Source organism: Saimiri boliviensis, chromosome X (genome assembly GCF_048565385.1).
Source record: "Saimiri boliviensis isolate mSaiBol1 chromosome X, mSaiBol1.pri, whole genome shotgun sequence".
In the NCBI taxonomy this organism is placed as follows: Eukaryota; Metazoa; Chordata; class Mammalia; order Primates; family Cebidae; genus Saimiri; species Saimiri boliviensis.
This window is the reverse complement of record NC_133470.1, coordinates 13,479,732-13,497,150: the sequence shown is the minus strand read 5'-3', so window position 1 is coordinate 13,497,150 and position 17,419 is coordinate 13,479,732. Positions and strand designations below refer to the sequence as shown.

General features: G+C 46.0%; 1 protein-coding gene across 1 annotated transcript in view; it reads right to left on the bottom strand.

Annotated features, from left to right (window-relative positions):
* Window positions 1-510: 510 nt before the first annotated feature.
* SYAP1 (synapse associated protein 1) overlaps window positions 511-17,419 on the bottom strand; it is a 43,880-nt gene continuing 26,971 nt past the window's right edge. The window contains exons 5-9 of the mRNA XM_039475412.2: window positions 17,170-17,309; window positions 11,309-11,457; window positions 10,400-10,458; window positions 9,818-9,965; window positions 511-2,814 (exon numbers count right to left, since the gene is read on the bottom strand). Of these exons, the coding sequence (XP_039331346.1) occupies window positions 2,687-2,814; window positions 9,818-9,965; window positions 10,400-10,458; window positions 11,309-11,457; window positions 17,170-17,309 (624 nt within the window). The 3' untranslated portion in view covers window positions 511-2,686. The remainder of the gene's footprint in view (window positions 2,815-9,817; window positions 9,966-10,399; window positions 10,459-11,308; window positions 11,458-17,169; window positions 17,310-17,419) is intronic.

Sequence of the window (17,419 nt, the reverse complement as noted above, 5' to 3'; positions counted from 1 at the left end):
CACACTCTGAGTAGTAAGGCATAATCTCTATAGTGTGATGTTTGTATTTTGGCATTTTATTCAGTTTTTTTTTTTTTTTTTTTTTTGAGACAGAGTTTCACTCGTTACCCAGGCTGGAGTGCAATGGCGCGATCTCGGCTCACCGCAACCTCCGCCTCCTGGGTTCAGGCAATTCTCCTGCCTCAGCCTCCCGAGAAGCTGGGACTACAGGCGTGCGCCACCATGCCCAGCTAATTTTTTCTGTATTTTTAGTAGAGACGGGGTTTCACCATGTTGACCAGGATGGTCTCGATCTCTTGACCTCGTGATCCACCCGTCTCAGCCTCCCAAAGTGCTGGGATTATAGGCGTGAGCCACCGTGCCCAGCCTTTATTCAGTTTTATAGGTTTTCATGTTTGGTATATCTCGTCGGCTAATCCCTAGGCATGTAATAAATACTTAGAAAATTTCCACCAAACATGGTGATGCATTACTTTGCTCTTTAAAGGAGTAACACTTCAGTTACCTGCATAATTTACTAAAGCAGAACATTTTATTCCTTGATGAATCCATAAAAATACAGCACAACTGTATTCTTATAGTACATACAAAATCTTACTTTATCCTTTTATTTTCACAGAGTAATGAATAATTAGGTTGTTTGTAATGCAATATTATGTAAAATTGAAAGCAATAACTGTCACACACCTCTACTGTCATTTTAGGGTTTTTCTCTTTCTCTGATACTTTTTTGTGTATTTATTCAACATTTTTCTTATTTATTTATTTATTTATTTATTTTAAAACGAGGTTTCACCATGTTGGTCAGTCTGGTCTTAAGACTCCTGACCTCAGGTGATCCCCCCGCCTTGGCCTCCAAAGTGCTTGGATAACAGGCGTGAGCCACCACGCCTGGCCTTATTCAACATTTTTCAATAAGAATTTTAGTACATTTACTAAGAGGTAAGCACCGAAACATCCTGATATGCTTCCATCTAGGACTTTTAGCTGCTTAAAAACATTTAACATGCTTCTTTTCCTCTAGCAAACTCTATTAAAAAAAAAAAATGAAACTCTTCCCTTCAATGAGATTATTTCAGAAGTTGCCAGTCATCTTGGAACTCAAACTCAGTAATAAGCAACTGTGGCACCACAGGTGGAAACCTTTCGATGACGGGGCCAGTGGTTTCACATGGGTTTACTGCTATAACCCAAGAGACTCCAGTTGAGACAGTCTGGCTCATTCAGACACATGCCTCAACTATGAACAGGAGTAATGCCTGGACCCATACTCAGTTCTCTTGTTGACTGTATCTTTGCTAAAGGACCACTAACTAGTTTTAATGGGGCCAAGAACATAAATATGTATATTTTTCTTATAAAGAAACATTTTAATTCTATTCCCCTTTATGTAATAAAGGCTTCTTGAAAAACATGAAAGGTTTGGGGAACAAATGCTTAGGGAGTTCTCTGACATGAAACCACCTTGTTCCTTTAAAATAATCATATTCTATGAACATGTGTCTGCTGGTGTAGCAGAATACAGTAGGATTAATCAATAAAGTTCTAGAAGGTGAACTCAGAGGAACACAATTTTATGAAGACTCACAGTTTAAGATAAAGCTAAAACACTTACATGTGGTGATGACTAAAACAAGCACAACAGACTTTTAGGGGAATGGGCTTCTGAAGGTTATTATAATACAAAAAGGATGGAAGGTCTTACTTTGTATAAAAACTGTGATGTAAAATTTCTGGTATAGTTTAAAAAGAAAAGAAACAAAGAAAAGGCCCTAGAGAAAAACAAATGTTTTTGCAGTTTTTTTTTTTTTTTTTTTTGAGACTGAGTCTCACTCTATTGCCCAGGCTGGAGTGTAGTGGCATGATCTCGGCTCACTGCAACCTCCGCCTCCCAGCTTCAAGATTCTCCTGCCTCAGCCTCCCTAGTAGCTGGGATTACAGGCGCCTGCCACCACGCCCCGCTACTTTTTGTAATTTTAGTAGAGATGGGGTTTCACTATGTTGGCCAGGCTGGTCTCGAACTCCTGACCTCAGGTGATTTGCCCACCTCAGCCTCCCAAAGTGTTGGGATTACAAGTGTTGAGCCACCATGCCTGGCCTGCACTGTATTTCTTAATGTCAAATTATGTGGTGCTTATATCATTAAAATCAACTTATTTATTATATATTTTGGCTTTCAGGTGTAATTGTAGAAAATACCTGACAAGCAAATAGTTCTAAAAGTGCTTCCTCTGAAGTTCTTTGGTATAATTTGGCCATTTTGATAGTAATCAACCCATTAAGTAGGTGCTTTAACACCCACCTATCAATGAAAATGGAATGCGAAGTACAGATATTTAGAAAACCACAACTGAGGAATAAATTATATTTTTGACCTCATGGAAAACAGAACTCTTAAAATTTTGCTTATGTTTCTGTGGCAAAGATAGCCATACTGCCTACAAAGACATCTCTAACTTGATTCATATGAAAGAAATGTTCTACAAAACATCTTTCTGTTTATTAGAAGTAACTGTTCTATATACTTTTTTAAAGTAGAAGAGGCAAGTTTCTACTTGAAAAAAGGAAAATTTTGAATTTCATAAAGTTATACTCTTCTATACCTTCTGATTCAGTGAGTGTCAACATCTAGGATTTAATGTCAGTTTGCAGACTGTTAAGGATTATTCTTCTATTTCAGGAACAGCTAATTTTCCTCCTGAAGCATTTTCTCTATTTCCTTATCCCAGTTTTCATCTCGTTTTTCTGATTCTGTCACCACTTCATATTCTTGAAGTTCCTGCTGCAGTTCTTTTTCCCAATCTGCAGAATCCTCTAAAAGAAACAAAGGAGAAGAAAAATATTTTCTCTGAACTCATAATGCTGGGGTTCACAATTCGGTCCATCTCAAATACCTATGTAAAGTCCTAGCTGCCTTAATTTTTAACATCTTAGGCTTCATTACTGCGTGTGCTCATAAAAAGTCATTAAATTTTTTTTTTTTTTTTTTTTTTTGAGACAGAGTGTCGCTCTTGTTACCCAGGCTGGAGTGCAATGGCACGATCTCGGCTCACCGCAACCTCCGCCTCCTGGGTTCAAGCAATCCTCCTGCCTCAGCCTCCTGAGTAGCTGGGACTACAGGCACGCGCCACCATGCCCAGCTAATTTTTTGTATTTTTAGTAGAGACGGGGTTTCACCACGTTGACCAGGTTGGTCTCGATCTCTCGACCTCGTGATCCACCCGCCTCGGCCTCCGAAAGTGCTGGGATTACAGGCTTGAGCCACCGCGCCCGGCGGTCATTGTTAAAATTTAATGACTTTTGGCCGGGCGCGGTGGCTCAAGCCTGTAATCCCAGCACTTTGGGAGGCCAAGGCGGGTGGATCACGAGGTCGAGAGATCGAGACCATCCTGGTCAACGTGGTGAAACCCCGTCTCTACTAAAAATACAAAAAATTAGCTGGGCATGGTGGCGCGTGCCTATAATCCCAGCTACTCAGGAGGCTGAGGCAGGAGAATTGCCTGAACCCAGGAGGCGGAGGTTGCGGTGAGCCGAGATCGCGCCATTGCACTCCAGCCTGGGTAACAGGAGCGAAACTCCGTCTCAAAAAAAAAAAAAAAAAATTTTAACAATGACCAAGTATAAATACAATTAGAAAGATAAATCTGTTAATATAGAAGCAAAGGTATCAGATGTCATCAATATATTTTAGGTGTTATTTTGTTTTCCCTATGCCTCTGCTTTTTCTTTAAATGGATAATTGATAGTATTTGGTTGCAAGTTAATTTTTTACCATTACCAATGATGATGATGATAGCAAAAGCAGCTAATGTTTATTGAGCATTTACTGAGCTGGGCACTGGACTAATTGCTTTCTATGTATCAGGCTTTTTATCCTTAGAACAGTCCATGGACAAGGTAATACTATTAGCCACATCTTACAGATGGGGAAATAGAGGCTTAGGAGAGTTTAAGCAACTTGTCCAAGATCACAACATTTGACAGCAACAGATATAAGGATGAAACCACATCTGCAGGCTCCACAGTCTATGCTTAACCACTATGCAGACAAAGATCCAGTCTTCTTAAGTGTGGAGACAGACACCAGGGTCTGAAGTCAGTGTGGGCTCTCATGGTGTTCTGGCTGAAGCTCTCACACTGGTCTTCTGCGTTGAGATTTAGAGCTGCAACTTTCCGCCTGGATACTCAGTATACCTCTGTGTGTGTAGGATAACGCATCTGCTATGTAATACTATAAAATGGTGAGAAAACAAACTATTTAAAAAGTAAAGCTAAGATTCATTTTTTGTCTCTCTTTTTTTTGAGACAGAGTCTTGCTCTGTTACCCAGACTGGAGTGCAATGGTGCGGTCTTGGCTCACTGCAACCTTCACCTCCCGGGTTCAAGTGATTCTCCTACCTCAGCCTCCGGAGTAGTTGTGATTACAGGCGCCTACCACCACGCCTCACTAATTTTTGTATTTTTTTTTTTTTTTTTGAGACGGAGTTTCGCTCGTTACCCAGGCTGGAGTGCAATGGCGCGATCTCGGCTCACCGCAACCTCTGCCTCCTGGGTTCAAGCAATTCTCCTGCCTCAGCCTCCTGAGTAGCTGGGATTACAGGCACGCGCCGCCATGCCCAGCTAATTTTTTTGTATTTTTAGTAGAGACGGGGTTTCACCATGTTGACCAGGAAGGTCTCGATTTCTTGACCTCGTGATCCACCCGCCTCGGCCTCCCAAAGTGCTGGGATTACAGGCTTGAGCCACCGCGCCCGGCAATTTTTGTATATATATATATTTTTTCTTTTTGAGACAAAGTTTCACTCTTGTTACCCAGGCTGGAGTGCAATGGCACGATCTCGGCTCACCGCAACCTCCGCCTCCTGGGTTCAGGCGATTCTCCTGCCTCAGCCTCCTGAGTAGCTGGGATTACAGGCATGCGCCACCACGCCCAGCTAGTTTTTTGTATTTTTAGTAGAGACGGGGTTTCACCATGTTGACCAGGATGGTCTCGATCTCTTGACCTCGTGATCCACCCGCCTTGGCCTCCCAAAGTGCTGGGATTACAGACTTGAGCCACCGCGCCCGGCCCTAATTTTTGTATTTTTAGTAGAGACAGGGTTTCACCATGTTGGTCAAGCTGGTCTTGAATTCCTGACATCATGATCTCCCCGCCTTGGCCTCCCAAAGTGCTAGAATTACAGGTGTAAGCCACCACGGCCTGTCTTTTAAAAATAAACCTTAGGACGGGTGTGGTGGCTCACACCTATAATCCCAGCATTATGAGAGGCTGAGGTGGGTGGATCACCTGAGGTCAGGAGTTCGAGATCAGCCTGACCATCATGGAGAAACCCTGTCTCTACTAAAAATACAAAATTAGCCAGGCACCGTGGCTCATGCCTGTAATCCTAGCTATCTGGGAGTCTGAAGCCAGAGAATCACTTGAACCCGGGAGGTGGAGCTTCCAGCGAGCCATGACTGTGCCACCACATTCCTGCTTGGGCGACAGAGACTCCATCTTTTTTTTTTTTTTTTTGATACGGAGTTTCACTCTTGTTACCCAGGCTGGAGTGCAATGGCGCGATCTCGGCTCACCGCAACCTCCACCCCCTGGGTTCAGGCAATTCTCCTGCCTCAGCATCCTGGGTAGCTGGGATTACAGGCACGCGCCACCATGCCCAGCTAATTTTTTTGTATTTTTAGTAGAGACGGGGTTTCACCATGTTGACCAGGATGGTCTCGATCTCTTGACCTTGTGATCCACCTGCCTCGGCCTCCCAAAGTGCTGGGATTACAGGCTCGAGCCACCGCACCCGGCCTTTTTTTTTTTTTTTTTTAAAGAGACAGGGTCTCGCTATGTTGCCCAGGCTGGAGTGCAGTGGCTATTCACAGGCATGATTCCACTACTGATCAGCATGGGAGTTTTGACCTGCTCCGTTTCTGACCTGGGCCGGTTCACCCCTTCTTAGGCAATCTGGTGGTTCCCCCGCTCCCGGAAGGTCACCATATTGATGCCGAACTTAGTGCAGACACTCCATCGGCATAGCGCACTGTAGCCCAGAACTCCTGGGCTCAAGCGATCCTCCCACCTCAGCTTCCCGAGTAGCTGGGACTACAGGCATGCACCACGGCGCCTGGCGAGACTCCATCTTAAAAAAAAAAAAGCTTCAGGTTTTTGCCAGGCGCGGTGGCTCAAGCCTGTAATCCCAGCACTTTGGGAGGCCGAGGTGGGTGGATCACGAGGTCAAGAGATCGAGACCATCCTGGTCAACATGGTGAAACCCCGTCTCTACTAAAAATACAAAAAATTAGCTGGGCATGGTGGCGTGTGCCTGTAATCCCAGCTACTCAGGAGGCTGAGGCAGGAGAATCGCCTGAACCCAGGAGGCGGAGGTTGCGGTGAGCCGAGATTGCGCCATTGCACTCCAGCCTGGGTAACAAGAGCAAAACTCCGTCTCAAAAAAAAAAAAAAAAAAAAAAAAAAAGACTGTTGGGCTGATGGTGGTGGCACATGCCTGTAATCCCAGCACTTTGGGAGGCAGAGGCAGGTGGATCACGAGGTGAAGAGATCGAGACCATCCTGGTCAACATAGTGAAACCCTGTCTCTACTAAAAATACAAAAAATTAGCTGGGCATGGTGGCGCGTGCCTGTAATCCCAGCTACTCAGGAGGCTGAGGCAGGAGAATTGCCTGAACCCAGGAGGCGGAGGTTGCGGTGAGCCGAGATGGCGCCATTGCACTCCAGCCTGGTTAACAAGAGCGAAACTCCATCTCAAAAAGAAAAGAAAAGAAAAAAAAGAGCCGGGCGCGGTGGCTCAAGCCTGTAATCCCAGCACTTTGGGAGGCTGAGGCGGGTGGATCACGAGGTCAAGAGATCGAGACCATCCTGGTCAACATGGTGAAACCCCGTCTCTACGAAAAATACAAAAAAAAATTAGCTGGGCATGGCGGCGCGTGCCTGTAATCCCAGATACTCAGGAGGCTGAGGCAGAAGAATTGCCTGAACCCAGGAGGCGGAGGTTGCGGTGAGCCGAGATCGCGCCATTGCACTCCAGCCTGGGTAACAAGAGCGAAACTCCGTCTCAAAAAAAAAAAAAAAAAAAAAAGAGACACCAAGGTGGGAGGACTGCATGAGCCCAGGAGTTAGAGATCAGCCTGGGCAATACAGCAAGTCTCCATCTCTACGAAAAATTAAAAAAATTAGCCTGGTGTGGTGGCATGTGTCTGTAGTCCCTCCCAGGTACGGTGGATGCTGAGGTGGGAAGATAGTGTGAGCCTAGGAGTTTGAGGCTGCAGTGAGCTATGATAGCACTATTGCACTTCAGCCTGGGTGAACAGGGTAAGACTCTGTATCAAAAAGAAAACTGTGGTTTTTTTTTTGTTTTTTTTTATGAGATGGAGTCTTGCTGTGTTGCCCTTGCAGTGGTGTGATCTTGGCTCACTGCAACCTCTGCCTCCTAGGTTCAAGCGATTCTCCTGCCTCAGCCTCCCGAAAAGCTGAGACTACAGGCATGTGCCACCGCGCCTGGCTAAATCTTTTTTTTTTTTTTTTTTTGCATTTTTAGTAGAGACGGGGTTTCACCATATTGGCCAGGCTGGTCTCAAACTCCTGACCTTGTGATCTGCCCACCTTGGCCGCCAAAAGTGCTAGGATTACAGGCGTGAGCCACTGCGCCCAACCAGAAAACTTGTTGTTGTTGTTTTTTTTTTTTTTGAGATGGAGTTTCGCTCTTGTTGCCTAGGCTGAAGTGCAATGGTGCGATCTCGGCTCACTGCAACCTCCACCTCCTGGGTTCAGGAAATTCTCCTGCCTCAGCCTCCTGAGTAGCTGGGATTACAGGCACGCGCCACCATGCCCAGCTAATTTTTGTATTTTTAGTAGAGACGGGGTTTCACCATGTTGACCAGGATGGTCTCGATCTCTTGACCTCGTGATCCACCCGCCTCGGCCTCCCAAAGTGCTGGGATTACAGGCTTGAGCCACTGCGCCCGGCCCAGAAAACTGTTTTTAAAAGCAGCATGCTCCTTCCCAGAAGCAATGATCTTTTGGCATGCAGCAGCTGGGAAAAGAATCTTCCATGTACACGTCTACAGCCAAGCAGGATGCCAGCTTTTTAAAATTTATTATTATTATATTATTATTTTGAGATGGAGTGTTGCTGTCACCCAGGCTGGAGTGTGGTGGTGCGAGCTCAGTTCAGTGCAACCTCTGCCTCCTGGGTTGAAGCAATTGTCCTGCCTCAGCCTCCTCCCAAGTAGCTGGGATTATAGAAGTGAGCCACTGCGTCGGGGCCAAATTTTTTTTTTTTTTTTTTTTTTTTTTTTGAGACGGAGTTTCACTCTTGTTACCCAGGCTGGAGCGCAATGGCGCAATCTCGGCTCACTGCAACCTCTGCCTCCTAGGTTCAGGCAATTCTCCTGCCTCAGTCTCCTGAGCAGCTGGGATTACAGGCACGTACCATCACGTCCGGCTCATTTTTTGTATTTTTAGTAGAGACGGGGTTTCATCATATTGACCAGGATGGTCTCGATCTCTTGACCTTGTGATCCACCCGCCTCGGCCTCCCAAAGTGCTGGAATTACAGGCTTGAGCCACCATGCTTGGACTAAATTTTTTTTATTAATTTTTTTTAGAGACAAGGTTTTGTTCTGTGTCCCAGTCGAGAGTGCAGTGGTGTGATCATAGCTTACTGTAGCCTTAAAGTCCTGGGCTCAGCCGGGTGCGGTGGCTCACACCTGTAATTCCAGCACTTTGGGAGGCCAAGGCAGGTGGATCACCTGAAGTCAGGAGTTTAAGATCAGCCTGGTCTGAAACCCCATCTCTAGTAAAAATACAAAAATTAGCCAGGTGTGGTGGTGTGTGCCTGTAATCCCAGCTACTCAGGAGGGTTAGGCAGGAGAATCGTTTGAACCCGGTAGGTGGAGGCTGTGGTGAGCCGAGATTGTGCCATTGCACTCCAGCCTGGGCTACAGAGCAATACTCTATCTCAAAAAAAAAAAAAAAAAAAAAAAAAAAAAAAAAAAAGTCCTGGGTTCAAGTGATTCTCCTGCCTCAGCCTCCTGAGTAGCTGGAACCATAGGCACGTGATAACATACCAGCAAAATGCCAGCTTTTAAAGCAGAAGGCTGGAGGGCAGCATCTCCATGTGTCCAGGGGTACATGCTCTTGCCCCATTCCTAATCACATGTCCTTGGGGCTGAGATGCCCTGGGTGAATTGCTTAACCTCTCTGAGTCTCAGCCTTTCCCCTTTATACTGGGGGTTTCACCAGAGGAGCTCCAGTCACACTAGACTTCCAAACCCTTTGATCTGCTTCTGTGAGTGCTTAAGGCAGAGGGACATGGGTGAGGTCTGGTCTTGTTTGTTAGACTCTACCTTCTAGTACGGAACAGAAAATCAATTTTATGTATTCATTTATTTGAGACAGGGTCTTGCTGTCTCCCAGGCTGTAATGCAGTAGTGTGATCACGGCTCACTGCAACCTGGACCTCCTGGGCTCAAGCCATCCTCTTACCTCAGCCTCCCAAATAGCTGGGCCCACGGGCCCATGGGCCCGCGCCGCCATGCCCAGCTAATTTTTGTATTTTTGGTAGAGACAGGGTTTCGCTGTGTTGGCCAGGCTGGTCACAAACTCCTGACCTTAAGCAATCTGACTGCCTCGGCCTCCCAAAGCGTTGGGATTACAGGCGTGAGCCACTGCGCCCGGCAAGAATCAATTTTGATGCAAAATTTACAACATATTTTTGTACACTGGCTTCAGAATAACAATTTTCTACAATCAGCTTTGGAATTAGGGAGGCGAATGGTTTCTTTGGTTTGATTTGTTTTGTTTTTTACCTTCCAGTATGGCTGTCTCCTCTTGCTTTTTGTCAAGCACTAGTTGCTCCATTTCTTTCCTCAGATCTTCCTGATTTAGGTTACAGGCGTCGAAGGCATCACTGACAAACTCAGAAACACCTGGGCTAGTAGAAATGTCTTCCTCATCCTGAAATGCAACAAATGAGCTCTTGAAATGGTTTGCTAAGTGACATTTGTGTTATTCTGATTTGCTATTGTCTCAATTTAATGCAGTGCTATTTTCATTTCTTTTCTCTGTGAGCTGAAAGACAATGAGCACTGCTCTCTAACCTTCTTAACTTGCAGTTGCTTGGTAACTACATGAATTACCACCTGAGGCTATTATTCTCACAGTTTGAATCACTCCAAGGTTCTTTCCAATCCCTGATGAGCACATCTAGAATTACATATGCCAGTAAATCACCCTCAAGTCTCAGCCATAGTTCCCTGACTATTCACGTACCAGATGCTGCTTCTTCCAAACCCATATTGATACATAGTTTTAAATGGTATCAGAAATAGTTAACACAGTTACTTTATTTCCAGATATCAACTACTAGGTACAATGCAAAACTGTATTACCTCTTGAGTTTTAAGCTGAGATTTGATTACAACGGGTGGTGTTTTGGGCCGTACTGCCTCTAAGAAGTGAGAATAAGAGAGACAATAATTGCTTGGTTCAGTTCTGAATACATATTATAATCACAGTAAAATATCCACAAGTATTTTAATACTAAATAATTTTCAGAAATGAATTTTTATGTTATGCTTTCAGCTTTTCTTTTCTTTTCTTTTTTTTTTTTCGAGACGGAGTTTCGCTCTTGTTACCCAGGCTGGAGTGCAATGGCGCGATCTCGGCTCACCGCAACCTCCGCCTCCTGGGTTCAGGCAATTCTCCTGCCTCAGCCTCCGGAGTAGCTGGGATTACAGGCACGCGCCACCATGCTCAGCTAATTTTTTGCACCATTAGTAGAGACGGGGTTTCACCATGTTGACCAGGATGGTCTCGATCTCTTGACCTCGTGATCCACCCGCCTCGGCCTCCCAAAGTGCTGGGATTACAGGCTTGAGCCACCGCGCCTGGCCGATGATGGAGGTTTGAAAGAGAAATAAAAAGAAAAAAACTTGCCAGGCACAATGGCTCATGCCTGTTAAGTCCCAGCTACTTGAGAAGCTGAGGCAGGAGGATCGCTTGAGTCTAGAAGTTTAAGGACAGCCTGGCAACATAGTGAGACCCTTGTCTAAAAACAAAAACAAAAATAAAAACAAGGAATGAGAAAGGAGATATAAGGAAAGTAAAGGAAAGCTTGGGGAAGACATGTGTGAGTTGGATCAGAGAGAAGGCAGTAAGAGAGAAATGAAGATTCCTCTGGGAGGAAAAGAATTTTTCCCTAAGACAATGACATTTCTGGTACATATAAGAGGTCAAGCTCATCTGAGTCTCTAAGAATAGCTTTTTCTGTAGAGTACTGTCTTCTACCCGGAATGTACCTGTCAGCGGCAAATCCTGCTCTCTGCCATTGCTCTTCTCCTCCTTCCCTGCGGCCTGCTGTTGTGCGGCCAGGGCTGTGAGCTGGGCTGACTGCTTAATCAGGGAGACGCGGTAAAAGTAGTTCCTCCAGAACACTTCTTCCTTCACACTTTTAAAGAAAGACAGAACCAAAGCTTGGTTAACAAACAAAAAGAGAGATTAGAACATGTGGAAAAAGGCAAAATTTAAAATGAATAAAAGCAGACAGACAAGAACACATTTGAGAATGCACACAGACAAGTGCATGCTGGGGTTATTTGCCGTAGAGGGGACTGGAGTAGATGATTTGTAGGAGCACTTTCAAAGCTGAGTGAAGTTCAGAGGGGGTTTGTATTGGCTTAAAAGATTTTTTTTTTTTTTTTTTTTGAGACGGAGTTTCGCTCTTGTTACCCAGGCTGGAGTGCAATGGCGCGATCTGGGCTCACTGCAACCTCCGCCTCCTGGGTTCAGGCAATTCTCCTGCCTCAGCCTCCTGGCTTAAAAGATTTTTAAAAAAATTAAATTTGAGACAGAGTCTCACTCTGTTGCCCAGGCTGGAGTGTAGTGAGCACGTTCTTGGCTCACTGCAACCTCTGCCTCCTGGGTTCCAGTGAGTCTCGTGCCTCAGCCTCCTGAGTAGCTAGGATTAAGGGTGCTCACTACCACACCTGGCTAATTTTTGTATTTGTATTTTTTTTTTTTGAGACGGAGTTTCACTCTTGTTACCCAGGCTGGAGTGCAATGGCGCAATCTCGGCTCACCGCAATCTCCGCCTCCTGGGTTCAGGCAATTCTCCTGCCTCAACTTCCTGAGTAGCTGGGATTATAGGCACGCGCCACCATGCCCAGGTAATGTTTTGTATTGTATTTGTATTTTTAGTAGACATGAGTTTTGTTTTTTTTTGAAATGGAGTCGAGCTGGGCGCGGTGGCTCAAGCCTGTAATCCCAGCACTTTGGGAGGCCGAGGTGGGTGGATCACGAGGTCAAGAGATCGAGACCATCCTGGTCAACATGGTGAAACCCCGTCTCTACTAAAAATACAAAAAATTAGCTGGGCATGGTGGTGCGTGCCTATAATCCCAGCTACTCAGGAGGCTGAGGCAGGAGAATTGCCTGAACCCAGGAGGCGGAGGTTGCGGTGAGCCGAGATCGCGCCATTGCACTCCAGCCTGGGGTAACAAAAGCGAAACTCCGTCTCAAAAAAAAAAAAAAAAAAAAAAAAAAGAAGTAGTTTGGCCAGAGGAGATTGGGCTTCATAGAAATTTGTAAGGGATTGGCCGGGTGCGGTGGCTCAAGCCTGTAATCCCAGCACTTTGGGAGGCTGAGGCGGGTGGATCACGAGGTCAAGAGATCGAGACTATCCTGGTTAACATGGTGAAACCCCGTCTCTACTAAAGATACAAAAAATTAGCTGGGCATGGTGGCATGTGCCTGTAATCCCAGCTACTCAGGAGGCTGAGGCAGGAGAATTGCTTGAACCCAGGAGGTGGAGGTTGCGGTGAGCCGAGATCGTGCCATTGCACTCCAGCCTGGGTAACAAGAGCGAAACTCCGTCTCAAAAAAAAAAAAAAAAAAAAAAAAAAAAAAAAAGAAATTTGTAAGGGATTATGTTGACCACGAGTTTAGCTTAGCAAACCACAGTATGCTGCAGCTGCTAAAAGAGCTCATGAAATCTTAGGCTGCATCAAAAACATACAAGATATGTTATGGTGTGCTCTCTGCAATTAAGACAACACATTACATTCACTCCTGAGGACTCACTTTAGTGATGACACTGACAAACCAAAGGGTATTTACAGGCAAATCACCTAGATGGTGAGGGATTATAGAGAATGACACCTGGGGGAACTAAGAACTGGGCCTGTTTGCCCTGGTAAGTTCTAGGGTCTCAAGCCATAACACTGGAGACAAACAAAAGTGAAATTAGTCTTCCCACGAGGTAGTGGGCTGTCTAAATATCTTCTAAATCACTTTGAAGTCTGAGCTCTGTGAAATGCCCCAAAATGAGACTTCAGTATTCTAGGTACCTAGGATTGATTGTGGGCACTGTTTGCTGTCGTTTTTTTTTTTTTGTTTTTTTTTTGAAATGGAGTTTTGCTCTTGTTGCCCAGGCTGGAGTGCAATGGCGTGATCTTGGCTCACCGCAACTTCCACCTCCTGGGTTCAAGCAATTCTCCTGCCTCAGCCTCCGGAATAGCTGGGATTACAGGTGCCCGTAACCACGCCCAGCTAATTTTTTGTATTTTTAATAGAGATGGTGTTTCATCATGTTGGCCAGGCTGGTCTCGAACTCCTGACTTCAGGTGATACACCCACTTCGGCCTCCCAAAGTACTGTGATTATAGGTGTGAGCCCCTGCGCCCGGCCTGCTGTCTTAAGTAATAAAAACAAACACGTGGACTACTTTGTTTTCCAGAGTCTCTCCTTTTTGATATGAGAGGTGTGGTCATAGAGGCACATTGCAGAAATAGTCTATGTCACCATCTGGGGAAGAGTCACAATACAGAGAACTACTAAAGGTTCTGAGAAGTCCTTTGGTAAAGAAATCCAGGCTGGGCACCGTAGTGGCTCACACCTGTAATCCCAGCACTTTGGGAGGCTGAGGCAGAAGGATCACTTGAGCTTGGGACTTTGAGACCAGCTTGGGCAACAGAGTGAGACCCTAATTCTATAAGAAATAAAAAATTAGCTGAGTGTGGTGGTGTGTGCCTGTAATCCCAGCTACTCATAGGGAGGCTGAGGTGGGAGAATTGCTTGAGCCTGGGAGGTTGAGGTTGCAGTGAGCCATGATCACGCCACTGTATTCCTGCCTGGGCAACAGAGAGAGACCTGTCTTAAAACGAAAACAGGCCAGGAGCGATGGCTCAAGCCTGTAATCCCAGCACTTTGGGAGGCCGAGGCGGGTGGATCACGAGGTCAAGAGATCAAGGCCATCCTGGTCAACATAGTGAAACCCCGTCTCTACTAAAATACAAAAATTAGCTGGGCATGGTGGTGCGTGCCTGTAATCCCAGCTACTCAGGAGGCTGAGGCAGAAGAATTGCCTGAACCCAGGAGGAGGAGGTTGCAGTGAGCGAAGATCGTGCCATTGCACTCCAGCCTGGGTAACAAGAGCGAAACTCCATCTCAAAACAAACAAACAAACAAACAAACAAACAAAAACGAAAACAATTCATTGAGCATTATAACTCTCAAACATTTATCTATTTGTTTTCTTGGAGTATTTTAAGGCATTGTATCCTGTGAAAACCCTCTGGGAAACACTGGGCAAATGTCACAGGCCAAGGCCAAGACAGGAAAGGATTTGTGATTTCCCTACTCTCATCAGAATGAGGGCCTCAGAGGGTGCTTGTGATGTACCAGCAGGACCCCATCTCGGTAACAGGGTCAGACTGCCACGGGGAAGGGTAAAGCTACTAATATGCAGTTTGAAATCCAGAGCAAGAGTTTTGTTTTCTGAAGTGTTCCTAGTTAATGATGGTGACTGTTCAGAAAAAAATGTCTCAAAGGAGCAAAGTTGTGCTTCTGTGTGTCAGGGAGGAAAAGTCCAGAAGCCATATATTTGTGTGTGACAGCTTGCTTTTGTTTTGTTATGGAAATTTTCAACAAAACAGAAGTGGAGAGACTAGAATAATGAACCCCATGTACCCATGACCTACCTACCATGAGTATCAGCATTTCGTCAGCTGCATTCTGTCTATCCTTTCCTTCCCTGCACACATGCTTTTCTTTAGGAATGGGCTGGAATATTTTAAGGCAAATGCAAGAAATCACATTCTTTTTTTTTTTTTTTTGAGACGGAGTCTCACTCTGTTGCCCAGGCTGGAGTGCAGTGGCACGATCTCGGCTCACTGCAACATCCACTTTCTGGGTTCAAGCGATTCTTCTGGCTCAGCCTCCCAATTAGCTGTGACTACAGGCATGGGTCACCACGCCTGGCTAATTTTTTGTATTTTTAGTAGAGACGGGGTTTCACCATGTTAGCCAGGATGGTCTCGATCTCCTGACCGTGATCCACCTGCCTCGGCCTCCCAAAGTGCTGGGATTACAGGCGTGAGCCACTGCGCCAGTCGAAATCATATTCTTTTAATTGTAAATACTTCAGCAAGCATCTTTCTTTCTTTTTCCTTCCTTTCCTCCTTCCTTCCCTTCCTCCCTCCCTCCCTCCCTCTTTCTTCTTCCGTTCTTTGTATAGAGCAGCCAAGCTGCTCTATACTCAGGGACAGGTGGTACAGTTGAGACTAGGGGTGTGATACCAAAGTGAAGCCACAGGGGTCAAAGGACACTCTACCTATCACTGGCTCTTCCCATTGTCCCGCCTGCAGCTATGCACAAGGCTGAGGAGTCCTCTGGGGGCAAGCTACCTTCCCACAGCTCCTGAGCCTCTCCAGGCCAAAAGGCCTGTCCCCACATTCAGCGGCCATGCACCCTTTCAGTATGGCACTATTAATGCGAAGGGACAGGTAAGGAAAGCCCGTCACATAAAAGACAGAACCCCAAACAAACACAAGAGTCCTGAGGAAACAGCATAGAAAAAGGAGTCTTTCTTTTATTTGAGACAGGGTCTCACACTGTTGCCCAGGCTGGAAGGCCAGTGGCGTGATCATGGCTCACTGCAGCATCGACCTCTTAGGCTCAGGTGATCCTCCCACCTCAGCTTCCTGAGTAGCTGGGACTACAGGTGTGCACCACCATGCCTGGCTAATTTTTTATTTTTTTGTTAAGATGGTGGTCTTACTATGTTGCCCAGGTTGGTCTCGAACTCATCCTCACACAATCCTCCCACCTCAGCCTCCCCAAGTGTTGAGATTACAGGCGTTGGCCACCACACCCGGCTGAGAAAGGGAGTCTTTCTTTTTTTTTTTTTTTTGAGATGGAGTTTCGCTCTTGTTACCCAGGCTGGAGTGCAATGGCGCGATCTCGGCTCACCGCAACCTCCGCCTCCTGGGTTCAAGCAATTCTCTTGCCTCAGCCTCCTGAGTAGCTGGGATTGCAGGCACGCGCCACCATGCCCAGCTAATTTTTTGTATTTTTAGTAGAGACGGGGTTTCACCATGTTGACCAGGATGGTCTCCATCTCTTGACCTCGTGATCCACCCGCCTCAGCCTCCCAAAGTGCTGGGATTACAGGCTTGAGACACTGTGCCCGGTGAAAGGGAGTCTTTCAAGAGAAATGTAACTCATGTCCTCAGAGAACAGTAAAACATGGCACCCATATGACAAGGTTAAGATAAAGGGAACTGAATCAGAAAGAATGCAGACTTCAAATATGCGACAGCTTCAATACAAGGCACTGGACTAGAAGAGGCACGGAAGAGCTTGAGACAGAATACCCAAGGGAGGCAGCAGCGGGGAAAGCAGCCCCTGCGGGCCGCACCACCAGGGAAGGCTCCCGGAATGCATTGTGCATGCGCCGGAGCCTACAGGACAAACCGGGACTTCTGGAGCCCAGACGGGCCTTCGGAGGAAAAGCCTTGGGAAAGAGAGCAGGAACACTGCTGAGGGAGGGCAGAGCCTGAATGGAAAATGCAGTCAGCTTGGAAAAAGGATCCTGATGAGCCTCAGAGACCTGAATGTGATTCAGGGTGATGCAGCATGTTTGTGGTTTCTGCAGGGAAATGTGTTCTACCTTGTAACTAGGGTAGAAAAGCCCACTTCATCTCCACTCTGTATTTCCTGCCAAGTCAGCCCTTGGTTTTGGTTCTAGGGTGCCCTGCCCAGGTGAGCTGTTGAAGGTCCGCAGGGCCTGCTTTTATGAACAGAGACCCTTCGGGCCCCTTCCATGGTTACGTGGTGATTCCGAAAGCATAAACGAGGAAATGCTGGAGAACACCCTGCTTACAGTTTAGGAACGAGGGCGAATCTCATCCTGCTCAGCAGCTCGTCTTCCTGGAGCATGACCAGGGCCACGGGGTACATCTGATCAAAGTCGAAATTAAATTGCACGCCAGCTGGTGGGTCACGAAGGAAATTCCTCTTGTCCTTTGATAAAAAAAAAGAAAATAAACCACAGGGCATTCCACAAAATGCAATTAATACATAACAATGTTGTTTTTTTTTTTTTAATTTTATTTTTGTTTTGGGATGGAGTC